The sequence below is a fragment of the Pollicipes pollicipes genome, unplaced genomic scaffold, assembly GCF_011947565.3.
Source record: "Pollicipes pollicipes isolate AB1234 unplaced genomic scaffold, Ppol_2.1 Scaffold_5724;HRSCAF=6776_pilon_pilon_pilon, whole genome shotgun sequence".
Lineage (NCBI taxonomy): Eukaryota > Metazoa > Arthropoda > Thecostraca > Pollicipedomorpha > Pollicipedidae > Pollicipes > Pollicipes pollicipes.
In genome coordinates, this window is record NW_023596746.1 from 43570615 (window position 1) to 43584038 (window position 13424).

Sequence of the window (13424 nt, forward strand, 5' to 3'; positions counted from 1 at the left end):
ACAGGACCTGTCTTCGCTCTGTCCGTGCGGCACGCGTGGTCGAGCCGCGTGCTATGTTCCCAGGTTCGGTATGGACGGCAAGGCCTGTCTTCTGCGAGCCATATGCGAGGTGGCGGCTTACCCCATGGACCACGACGGACTTCTGGGAGAGATCATGAGTATAGTACTCAGGTGCGGCTGCCAAAGCACCTGCGACAACTCACGCAGCTGATCACAGGACTCGGCGTGCTATTTGGCTTTGTCAAGTGTTGCCACTGACAGGCCATAGCTCCCAGTGGTATATCATGATGCTGCTTGAGCTGGATAAATATCCGGTGCTTATACCTATGCACAGTTGGTAGCAAACCTATTAAATGGCAATCAATGTTTAAGGTAGCATACCATAGTAGAGCAATTTGATGTACTGTAATGCATTGTCAGCATCCTACACGTGAGTTGACCCTCTGAGGGGCTATTTGCACCCGTTTCCGCTCCCCCACCCTGAACGGGCCCATCCCTGTGCGGTGAGCCGGCTGACTTGTCAATGCTGGCGCGTCGCAGCGCTTCCCGCGGCGCCACGGACGACGGCGAGCTGGACCCATACGTCTCGGCCGAGTACCAGGGTCGCTCGCAGGGCGACTGCCACGCCACCTACTCCGGCTGTCCCGTCTCCATGTTCAACCTGCTCTGAGGCGGCGCCACCAGCGGCTGCCGAACGATGCGGCGCCGCCCAGCGCAGCACGCGCCAAAACGGCCCGGCCCGCACCACCACCGGAGGACGGAGCGGGTCGGGCCGCACCACCACCGGAGGACGGAGTGGGTCGGTCCGCGCCACCACCGGAGACGGAGCGGACCGGGCTGCACCACCGCCGGAGGAAGGAACGGGTCGGGCCGCACCACCACCGGAGGACGGAGCGGGCCGGGCCGCACCACCACCGGAGATGGAGCAGGCCGGGCCGCACCACCACCGGAGACGGAGCGGGCCGGACCGCACCACCACCGGAGGACGGAGCGGGTCGGCCGCACCACCACCAGAGGACGGAACGGGTCGGGCCGCACCACCACCGGAGGACGGAACGGGTCGGGCCGCACCACCACCGGAGGACGGAGAGGGCCACCAGCTTGCTCGGCAGCCCAACGGCACCGCCTTCAGATAGGGGCTAGGGAGGGGCGCTGGTGTCCTCTCCACGTGCACTGGGGAAAGATGCCGTTGTCTGCTCGGTGTGGGCTGGAGAAGGACGCTGGAGTCTGCTACACGTTCGCCGGCTTATGGTGTCTGCTTCACTTGTGCTGCTTGCGCTGATGTCCCGGCGTCTGCTCCGAGTGTGCTTGGTCAGTACGCCGGTGTCTGTTCCGTGGTACAGGTTTGGGATGCCCAAATATCGAGAGAAGTGCGGCGTCACCTTGACACGTAGGAGCGATGGGGGCGATCGTGTGGCACCCTCGTTTAACTGAATCATTTTTAACCTTGCTTTCCTCTCATTGGCGTATATATCTAAGATTTTCATACCATTGTTAACGCTTCGCTCGCATGAATAAGTGTAGTTTATTCGTTAGTTGTTACGCAGATTTATTTCGGAGAGCTTCTATATACAATTTAGATCCGAAAAAAATCCTGGTCGATTTTTTCCCATAATTCATGCGGTCCGTCGCAGAAGAGAAGATGATGTTTACGACGCGCTGTCTGAGCTTAATTATGCTTGGACCATGGAACCATGTATGTAGACCATGGAAATCGGGATAAGCATTTTTCTTCTACGCAACTGATCGGCACAAAACGGGAGAAGGACAATTCTGATTCTTCGGTGCAGATGTCTGAACCCTTGTGCTTCGTTAGCATCTGAAGAACACGACGCATACGCAGTGGAAAAGGAAATAATACCTCAATTGCTTTGAGTGTTTACCTAGTGTCCGAAGCACCTTTTATTGGCACAGCGAACCAGTTTATAGGCTGGTGGTCATTTGGCGAGTTCGGCGGGGGGTGGGGAACTCAAGGATTGGGGGAAGTGGGCGGAAAGGTAAGAAGAGGGAGAGGAGAAAGGAAAAAAGGTGGCGTAGGTGACAGGGCAACTCCCAAGCACCAAATTGATATATGTTTCAGCCCACAAAGTCGTCCGCGTCACCTTGGCTTTGCTGTTTGAAATCGCGTGTATGACTGGCAGGTATCGGGCCCTGACGCGGCCGGCGATTTCAACTGAACTCCATGGCACAGGCCGCTAACTGAATTCGAGTTTCTTTCTTGTTCACGGGTAGGCACGGGGGGAGGGCGAGCTTTGCAATTACCGACGGCGGCAGGCATGTGATACTGCGCCGGTAACAGAGAAACTCGACCGCGGGGCTAGTCCTGCAGCGACATAAGCTCATGCAAGAAAGACGGTTCCGGCGGTCCCGCCCTTTGACAATTGCGATGAACGCTCTTTCCGTTGGAGGCGTTGCATACACCACTACACATCAATCCTGCACACGGTCCATCTACAGGACCGTCATTTAGCCATAGCTCCCAAAGCAGTTGTAACTTAAGTTGACTCGGTGTTATGGCATGACATTGAGCCAGCCAGTATCCTAGAATTGCCGACTTTGGGTGTAAAGCAACACACTATGACGAGAAATTTTTCACTCCTTTTCCCCAAATTCTAGTTTAATTTTTCCCTCCTGCCTAACATTGTCTAATCGTACATGCCAAAACCATATTCTCCTTTTTGAGCTTTTCAGATGTCATAAAAAACCGAGCTCGCTTGAAACCACCAGGCATAAACGAGGCTCCACAGAACCTGGACACCTATAAATATGTTCCGCCTCGCCTAAATCTGAATCACGTCTATGTATGTATAGAGCAAGGGCGCCAGGCACCTCCAAGTCCAAGACCCCCCTTCGACTCCAGCCTCTTGCACGCATCAAGTTTGGTTTGTTTACAAACTGCATCACTACCGGCGGCATTGTGTCAAATGCAAGGTTTTCACGCATCCCCTTTTTTTGGTCTCACCACCACACCACGAAAGCAGAGCCGGGTGCAAACACCAGCAAGGCCTGGTAGATAACTTTGTTCCAGGTATTTCTTTAACCCGAAGAAACTTGACCACTTAATTGCATCACTCCCGAAATGCAGCGGTGAAAAATTCAAGAAATGTCTTCTACATACAATTTACAAGATAAACATCACAATTTGAGCACTTATTGTAATATATTTTGAGTCAAATCAGCTGATAACAAAACTTTTCCCAAAAAGCACCACTTTTTATATTTATCGAACTACTTTTGTTTTTTTTTGGTATCATACAAGTGCGATACCATTTTATTCGTACTTCCATTCCAATTGCCTTTAGAGGTGCCATCTGTTGCTGAAAATGTTGACCAACTTCTGTGCAAGATGCTCTAACCGCAAACTTGCACATATTTTGTACATAAATTGGATTAATTCCACAGCCGCCCAAGCATGTTTTATATGCACCCAAGAGTGAACAATTCAAAGAGAATGAAGGAGACAATTTGAAGCACAAAATTTATTTTACCGCCATTTTTGGGCTGTTAAACCCTCGGTAGTAAATGACAAAAGAAGTAACTACTGTGTACATCACATGATATTAATGTCAGGAGTACAGCATTGCAGGCAAGGATAAGTCGACAATACAGTACTGACATCCTCAACAGTCCTTCACAGGTTTCGGTAAGAGATTCATGACGCTATGTGACAGTCTTCACGACATATCGCGCTTCGATATTGATATCCTCCCTTAAAAGCTGGAGATCGCTACGTTGCGTTTTTTTCAAAGAGTCCCAAAAGCTTCTGTTACGACCAGTTCCAAGACAAAAAATCCACATACAGGCCATTCACTAATCCGCCACCAAACACAGCGCCCACGACGAGGATGGCCGATTGGCGTCGGCTTTCGTATGTTTCGAGATATTCTTTGGGTCCGGCTGCCAGATGCTGCCAGGTATTGCTGTCGTCACAAAACCATTCCACAACGCCATTAAACAATTACGCAACGGGGCGCATTTTTACCAAATTTGAAATTTTGACACTTTTTTAAGCCTTTAAGGTTTTTTAGCCTTGAAAGTTAACCAATAGTTGCAAGCAAGCTTTTCCTATCATATCTGATGCTTGTCTCAATATCTTCCAATGTAGAACATTCTCTTTAATCCCCTGCATGTTGGTGATCTGTAAAAACCGTGGTTTGCTGCTTTGGAAAAAAGACTGAAAAGTCGAGTAGGATCGGCAGGCAATTTTGAATTTGCCACCGATATTTTTTCGAAATGCATCTAGCCACATCAATCACTCTATTCTCCTCTTTTTTGTGCGAGGAATAAATCTATTAATACTGCTTCATCGGTATGCATAATGCTCCTCGCAAGCGTACTTTACAAATTGCGTAGTCTTGCCATTATGTCAATAATGATGGCAGGATGCCTTCTACATAACGATTTCAACGTGATACAAAGAACCTGTCTGGTCAATAAGGTCAGTCTGCATCAGTGAGCTAGAATTGCTCTTGAAATAGTGTGGGAGTGAAAATTCCATCGCAAAAAGACCGTCCGGAAGTGAAAAATTCAATTTACAAAAGATGGAACTTATGAGCTAGTGAATGATGCTTCACCAAACAGACATCTATTTCAAGTTGGCATGGACATAATATCAAAAACCTGACAAAGCTCTTTTGTTCCTTAACAACTTCGGCCATGAAAGTGAAACAGAATACATTAAAGCATAGCGACGTCATGGCAATGTAATGAACATAAAAAATTCGGTAACACCAATAATTTGATCCTGCACTTTGCACTTCCCATTCACAGCATTTTATACACAAAACAAAGCAAAGAAACTCAACAACAAAATAACAATATACAATTCAACATGGATAAAGCGCTAAAAACAACAACAAACCTTGGACCCCAACACATCAGGTCATCACCAAGTCAACCACAATACACGTACCTCTGGCTTCTGTTAAGATGGGGTCAAGGAAAACAAACATTTTGTCACTTTTTCTTACAAAATACCAATGCTTCTTTCCATGAAAGTAGCCTAACTATGCCTTACCTAAAGAGGCCTCACTTCATCTCATCCTGTCTAACCTGTTGGTATCACAGCAGCAGTTGTGAGTTACCGATTCCTGCACAATTTCTATTGTCACTTGTCATGCACTAAACCAACTTAACCCAACTTAGAGTGGCCCATGTGTTGAACGTCATCTCAACTCACCTATCTGTTGACAGCAGCACCTATGATAAAAACATGATAGAGCTCATTTTGGCTGGTTTCAGCTTGAATTTTTATTCATTTCATTTGTGTATGCTTGTTGACATCAGACAAAGTTGACAACACACAAATGAAAACACTTTAAATCACTTTGAACAACTTATTCGCATCAAACATCAAATCAGTTTTGAATCACATCAAACACTTATGTATTAGCTGCGTCAGGTCGGTCCCAAAGCTCTATATGGCAGCATAAGGATAGCCTTGTCAGGTAGCCTGGTGAGCAAGACATTTGAAAGGCTTGGATTTGTCATTATCGAGCACCGCCGTATACCAAAAACGGCTAACCGAGGGTTTAACAGCCCAAAAATGGTGGTAACATAAATTTTGTGCTTCAAATTGTCTCCCTCATTCCTTCTGAATTGTTCACTCTTGGGCGCATATGAAACATGCTTGGGCGGCTGTCGAATTAATCCAATTTATGCACAAAATACGTACAAGCTTGCGGTAAGAGCATCTTGCACAGAAGTTGGTCAACATTTTAAGCAACAGATGGCACCTCTAAAGACAATGGGAAAGGAAGAAAGAATAAAGTGCTATCGCACTTGTCTGATACCAAGAAAAACAAAAGTAGTTAGATAAATATAAAAAGTGATGCTTTTTGGGAAAAGTTTTGTTATCAGCTGATTTGACTCAAAAGATATTAAAATAAGTGCTCAAATTGTGATATTCATCTTGTAAATTGTATTTAGAAGACATTTCTTAAATTTTTCACTGCTGCATTTCGGGAGTGATGCAAATTAGTGATCACGTTTCTTCGGGTAAAAGAAATACCTGGAGCAAAATTATCTACCAGGCCTTGCTGGTGTTTGCACCACGCTATGTTTTCGTGGTGTGGTGGTGTGACCAAAAAATTGGGAATGCGTGGAAACCTTGCATTTGGCACACTGCCGCCGATTGTGATGCATTTTGTAAACAAACCACCAGCTGCATGGGACGCTTCAGAACGTGTGGCTGGCAAACCTCTTACATGGATAATAGATCGCCACAAACTCATATCGGATGAGCAATATAACTCCCAAAACGCCAAGTCACTACTGTGCTTCTAGATATTGCTCGCGCTTGTGATATGGTACATAAACCTGCTCTAATTTGCAAATCTTATAAGCTTAGATTTAAGGTACATTCGGCATACTATTCCGTTGGCTTTCTCTCGGGAACTCGGCCTTTGCTTGTAAGATGCTGATCGGCTGTCTCTGATGTGCACATCCAAGTGGTCTTCCACAGGGTAGCTGTATATATTTTACAGTTCCTCAACCTAGTGATAAACGTTTATTTGACGACCTTCCTTCGGAGACATCCTCGTTCTATGTCGTGGATGGCAGCATAATTTGACACTCAAATGTAGAATCCTCGATCATTCCCACTCTTCCAGGGCACGCTCCAGAGGTAACGGCAGAAGTCAAAACATTACAGTCTCCAATTTCCGTTCTTGACCCGACATAATCGATATTTCAACACATCGGGCATGTCCACACCAAGTGCACTGACATGTATGAATTTGTTTAGGCGCATTTGACGGTCAGGATACGGTGCTGACCGACATACGCTACATTACTTGTATAAATCCTCGGTTCTTCCACTTATCAAATATGTATCCGTGGCGTAGGCGGGTGGAACGGAAGGCAGCCTAAAATTCCCTAACTGTTATTCGAAATATGCTCTTGCGACTTGCACAGGGAGCACTACACACATCCCCTCTTTCAGCACTCCAGGTAGATGCGTTCACTGCCTCTAGCCCTCCGACGTACCGATCACACTATGAGGCATGTCACGAGGATACTTCTTGGGACCAGCAGAACATCGCTCGGGCCTGACAATCGCGTCTCAAGTCACTCTAGCCCTCCGACGTACCGATCACACTATGAGGCATGTCACGAGGATACTTCTTGGGACCAGCAGAACATCGCTCGGGCCTGACAATCGCGTCTCAAGTCACTCTAGCCCTCCGACGTACTGATCACACTACGAGGCATGTCACGAGGATACTTCTTGGGACCAGCAGAACATCGCTCGGGCCTGACAATCGCGTCTCAAGTCACTGATGGTAGCTTAAACTATGTTTTCCGCGAGCCTGCGTGCTATCTGATTTAGTAGTGCCTCTATGGCAATGGCACCTCGAACAGCTTTGGTTCTCTTTGTTGAAGTTAAACGCACCGTAAAAACATGTAGTGTACAACAAAGTTCAATCACATGGTCGCAAAAATATTCACACTGTTGCTTCATTTATATTGATGGTTTCAGGGCTGAAAATGACACTGGATGTGCGGTACTCTTTCACACACTTTTCCCTCAAAAATGCAATTACCGGATGGAACATCCGTGTATCTTGCAGAACTACTACCTTCATTTCATTCCTTGCAGCACATCGAGGGACAAAATCAAAGGATCAATTTTTGGTGATTTGATCGGATTCGGAGCCGGCACAGCTGTTACTGACCATGACTGAAAGGGAATATGTCACATTTTAAGATTTTAAAGCAGGCATCTGTATATCAAAACTTAAAAGACAGCTCTAGACCACACAATTTCTCTGTTTAGTAAATGTTTCACTAGAAACCTCATTTTTTTATTACGTCATCGCACCTTGCGCAACATTGATTGGCAGGTAATTGTGGCCGTTATGCCTGGAAATCATGCCCACAAACACCAGATATGAACGACTCAAACATTATAATTTTATTGGGGTTGATCGCCAGGTGGTTTATGGAATGACAGGATTTGTATGACGTGATTGCGACGCCATGGATGTCAAGGTAACGTTGAAATAATCTCCCCGAAATCGCCTTTCCATCTTTGCGGGCGTGTAGTCCAAAGCCTATCAGGGTTTAGGTCTCAAGAACGACTGTGAACTGCAACGAATGATTTTCACGATGGCTATTTTCGTTCAAAACCCCTTAGAAAAGAAGACCACTCCCTTTAGCTTACCACCTCCTTGCCAATATTACATATATATCTCATTGTTTACGCGCACAAGACAAAATATATTAAATTGCTGTGGGGGCTAGGCCATAGGCGTATCACAGGAGATGAGCGGGCCGACCAACTGGCGAATTAAGCATTGGCGTCCCCTCCCATCGCACTCACCCTTGTTGACCATGCTTTTATAAAAATGGCGATTCACAACTGGAGAAAATAAGGTTGGCAACGACGATGGCGGATAACGCTAAGACCCAATTTCATTACACATAACCAGAAGCTACATCTCGGCCATCAGTAAACCGTACAGACCGATTGGAAGGAAAGACATCGACACGTCTCCGCAATGGACACACAAAGTTGGGCAAAATGGACACGCATAGTTGTATTTGAAACATCATAGTCCCTTACATTATCTGTGTGATCGCTCCCTGGCTGTTAAGCATATTTTACCTTAAAGGAAATGTTACACATTGGAAGGCATTAAGGTAGGCATCAGATATGGTGTAGAAAGCTCACTTGTAACTAATGGTAAGATTTTAAGGTTCAAAAACGGCGCTAAGAAGCAAAATTTCAAAGTTTGTAAAAACGCGCCCAATTACGTCATTGTTTGATAGCGTCATGGAATGGTTTTTGTGACGACAGCAGTACCTGGCAGCATCTGGCAGCCAGACTTTAAGAACACCTCAAAACATGAAACGAAACGAAAACTGACGCTAGTCAACCATTCTCGCCGCGGGGCTGTGTCGGGTGGCGTATTAGTGGGTTGTTGGTGAACTGTTTGACATACGCTACGTAGCGATCGCCAGCTTCTATGCCAGCTTATTAATATCAAAGCACGACATGATTTGCTGCTGCTGTTGCTGATGAGTTACTAATGATTTTGTCAATACTTTATTGTCGACTCACCGTTGCCTGCAGTGTTGTAGTCCTGACATTGATATCGGGTGATGTGAACGGTACTTCTTTATTGTTTGTACCTGGAAATGCGGTGTCATACGAAAATAAATAAATTTAACGTTGCCAGGAATTCATCGCCAAAGCATTGCTATTGCTATGGTAAAGATGGTAAGGCTGGTAAGGATGGTAAAGGTGGATGGTACCGAGAACTGTTTTGCTTGGAATTGTATATGCAATTTATAGTTAACCCTGATATAATCACTGTGGTGCAATCACATTCTCGCTATTGATAGTCCTTTGGCATTGTTAAGCTAGTTGTTATTAGTCAGTCATAAATTATGAGATGTCTCATAGACTTGAAAGAGTAGTCAAACAATGTGATGCATTGTGTAATGGCGCAGGTCGACAGCGGTGGCACTACCTCAATGCTGTACTGTGGCATGACATAATGAACAATGAAATAGTTTTTGCACTGCAATCTATGCAGCTTTCATAATAAACTAAATCATGCAAAGATGGGTGAAGTGTCCTCTCCTGTATTGACTCTTCGTCTGACATGTGAATGACCAAAAACACATGATACAACATACAAATCACTCTCAGCAAACAGACAACCCATAAGTGGCATCGCTTGCTCAGCCTGTTTTGGGAATCCACAAAACATAGGTGAGAAAGATGCAAACACATCTTCCACTTTCACAGCCATACAACATACTGCAGCCATCAGGGCGCTTTACCAAAAAATAACAGGAAAGTTTTACATGTGATATAATGGCACCACAAACACGCTGATCTTGCACAAGGCTGGAAACCTGAAGTGCTTGTAGTTACAGCTGGATGGGCAAAATGCAAGGAAGTGATGAAGCTGCCAGGGCACAAAAGGCTCATGAAAACGATATTATAAAGTGCTATCCAAGACACCAACAGCAATATTTTTCCACCTTTCTCAGCACCCAGCATCTCACGCAAGTTGCAGTCACTATGCCATTGATGGCTCACGAGCAATGCTCGCCTGCATACAAAATTTGTGAGGATTATGTGCATCAGAAGTAAGACAGCTCTATATTTTCAGAATTCTTTAGGGAAAGACAATTTTGTCGAGCCATATGATGTGAGCCTGTATTGAGCATGTGCATTCATGAGCTGCACGCACCAGCCCCTACTGCCAAAATGAGTTACTGATATCATGACACGCAATGGATTAATTACATTCCGTAATGTCTCAACAGGTTCAAAATGTTTGCAAGGTCATAATAAAGTACCAGCTTGCATTTGTACACACCTGCAACATAAGTGCTAGTGCTTCTCTTAGTTTGCCAGCGTTCCTTCGTCATGTTCAAACACAAAGGTAGAGGCATGTATCAATATATCCCATTTTATTGGGAGTCAGTAGACTTAAAGAATACCAAAACAATGTTTTACCAGAGGTACAAACCTCGCACGCTCACTCCTCATCGCATCAAGATCACCACAGACCACTGGCACGCTCCACCAGTGTACATAAACTAAATATCTTAGTTTGCCAGGGTTCCTATGTCATGTTTAAACACAAACATAAGGGTAGAGGCAGGTATCAATTTATCACATTTTAGTTGGAGCCAGTAGACTCAAATAATACCGAAACAATGTTCCCTCTCAGAAGTACAAACCTTGCGCGCATACTCCGCATCACATCAAGATCACCACAGGCCACTGGCACGCACCACCAACGATCACACGCATTCCATGCCCCCGATTGACACTATTTTGTCAAATAAATGTGATATCACACTTCCACAGCTCGCAGAACTAGCAAATTGCAGGTTTTCTCGCAATTTCCGCATCGATTTTCAGTCATAACACCATATTGCAGCGCGACCTCCCTTTAAAACAAAGTCCCAGCTGGGGTTCATGGTAATGCGTCTCAACAGGTTTCTTCAGGAAGTAGAAAAAACGCTAAGGGGGGGGGGGGCGGGGTAAAGACAGATTTGCCGTCGCGTCTTCGTTTTTATAACTCTCGGAAAAGTGCCCGTTTTTTGGTTGCCGTACTTTTTTGCAGGCAGTGGCGTTTTTTATAACGTTGACCTTTGGTCTAGAAATAAGAAAAAATGACCCGTTCACGAGGGGTGCCGCACAACCCGAAAATGCTCACGCTTACGTTCGCGAAGCGCATTCAGCAGCGAAATCTTGCTAATAGCGAATGATCTTCCGCACATTGCATCATACGTGCCGCATCATCGCTTTTGCGAACGTACCAGCGGTCATGCTGTTTTGACCATAAGCAGAAAACGGCATGTAGTATGGCTGCGATCGCATGACGTTTCTATGACGTCACTAATGCCGAGGCAACTTTGAAATAAGCTCCAAATAGACGTTTCCCACTTTTGCGGGCGTGTAACTCAGAAACCAGATCCTTTTTCGTCTTAAAAATGACGTGACCGTGAACTGTGTGAAAATGTCCTCAAGATGGCAATTTCAGTTCAAAACGCCATACAAATGTGGAACATTTCCTTTAATGTGACGACTTTCAACAGCAGCGAAGGGCACTGGGGGCATATCGTCGTCACCAAAGTGCTGCGCTATCGTCGAAAGTCTCCCCAAGTATTGACCAACCACATTTTCTTGATTTTCTGTTCAGTTTTGTTAGACGTGCCGATATGCTTAAAGCCTTGTGAACTTAATAGCATTACTTCCTTCTTCAACCATGTAGTAGAAACTAGAGGGTTTAGTTCTTGAGAAGTGCAGGGCTGTGAATTGCATCGAGTAATCTTCAAAAGGTATATCAGACCAAAACTCCATACAAGGGTGGAAAACGTCCTTTAAAATCATGAAGTCAGCAACAAGTACGAGCATACCTGCCTGGTGCAGTTTCGTAGAAGCTATCAACGCCAAATCCGCACTCGTCTGTATGCTATAACAGCATGTTCGTACCGCTATCCTTAGTTAACATAAAGATTATTATCAGCCAATGTGATCAAGTGCCTTACTTCCAGCCACCTCCACAAAGCATGTTTCATTTCCACTGATGCTTGCAAGTTACCAGCTATTGCATTTCTGTCCACACCATTCCAGGTGATGGTTCGGCCTTAGTACCTTACGCTAGGAGCAATAACAGAAAACCATGCCGTGTCGGCCATGAAGCACTCTACCCCTGTAACCTGTCCGCTGCCGGGGAGTGCGCCTGGGCCAGCTCCGCTGCGCCGAGTAGCTACGTGTTACGACACCGCCTAAGCTTATGCTAGTCGTAACGTTATGTTATGCTATCATGCTTTTATCGTATGTTAGCCAGATTTACCGTACTTTTATCGTAAACTGTTACCTAAAGAGCAGGACAAGGAGCCTGCTGAGAATCCGGTGTGCCAATGGGGCGATGCCGACGTTTTCCGCTGGCTCATGGCCGAGTTCCTTGGCAGTCGTCTTTGAACTGTAGCGTGCCATCCTCCCGCAGAAGAAACAGACAAAGCGATCTTCGAGAGACCATCTAGGTCGATGCTGTCGTCACACATTATGTTGCATTGGTGCTTTGGTGGGAAAACTATCTCGTACCAAACCCATTGCACCAAAGGAAAGTGGTTGACAGTTGGTCTTACAAGCGAGAACGATTGCACCAAATGTAAGGGCAACATTCAGGGCGGCCCCTGCTATTCGTTGTGAGGTGGTTTACCTACGTGATGCAGTGAGGTGGTTGATTCATAGGCAAACGTGAGTCAAATAGCCGCAGCAAGTCTGCGTGCATACGAATCGTCCGATCATTGCTTCGGACACAGATTCTTCCACAGATTCTGGTGGCATTTTATATTTACTACGATATTCAACATCTATAAGAACATACTAATGCGCTTGTATTTTCTCATTTCCATGCTTTCGTCCTTGTGGAAGAAGTATGTTTCGTCGTAGTTCACCACTCGTCTCTCCACAAGTTCTAGCCGAAACAACCTTGCGAAGGGAGCTGCCGAAAAGAAACAGGTCAGGTGGATCATGCAACGCCGAGAAGATATTATGAACAGGCGCAGGATATTATGGCATACTTTTATTGTGTGCAAGATACCGTAAACGAACGCAGTGTGCAGTATGCCAGACACGTAAACGTGAGGTGATTTGATACCTGATGAAAATGCGCCATGTCATCTCGTCATCCCTTGCGATTATACAGGTGACTTAACACTCAAAAAACTTACTAGGATAAAGGTGAGACCATCTGCCTTCAATCATAGTTCCGTTTTTTGCATGCTTCTTGTGCATGGAAGTCGCTCTATTTAAAACTGAACGTGAGGTGTGCATAGCTGAAACGGAAAAGGGTTATGTTATAGGTAAAAGGCGTGCTAGACTTCATACGAATCTACTTAAAGCAAGTGTTTTCGCACATGGTGTAAAAACAGGAGTGGGGCAG

General features: G+C 45.6%; 1 protein-coding gene across 1 annotated transcript in view; it reads right to left on the reverse strand.

The window, feature by feature from the left end:
- Window positions 1-10396: 10396 nt before the first annotated feature.
- Window positions 10397-13424, reverse strand: part of LOC119103091 (uncharacterized) — a gene marked incomplete in the record, with an annotated part of 36402 nt that continues 33374 nt past the window's right edge. Inside the window, 2 exon segments of the mRNA XM_037226539.1 lie at window positions 10397-12983; window positions 13213-13317. Of these exon segments, the coding sequence (XP_037082434.1) occupies window positions 12853-12983; window positions 13213-13317 (236 nt within the window).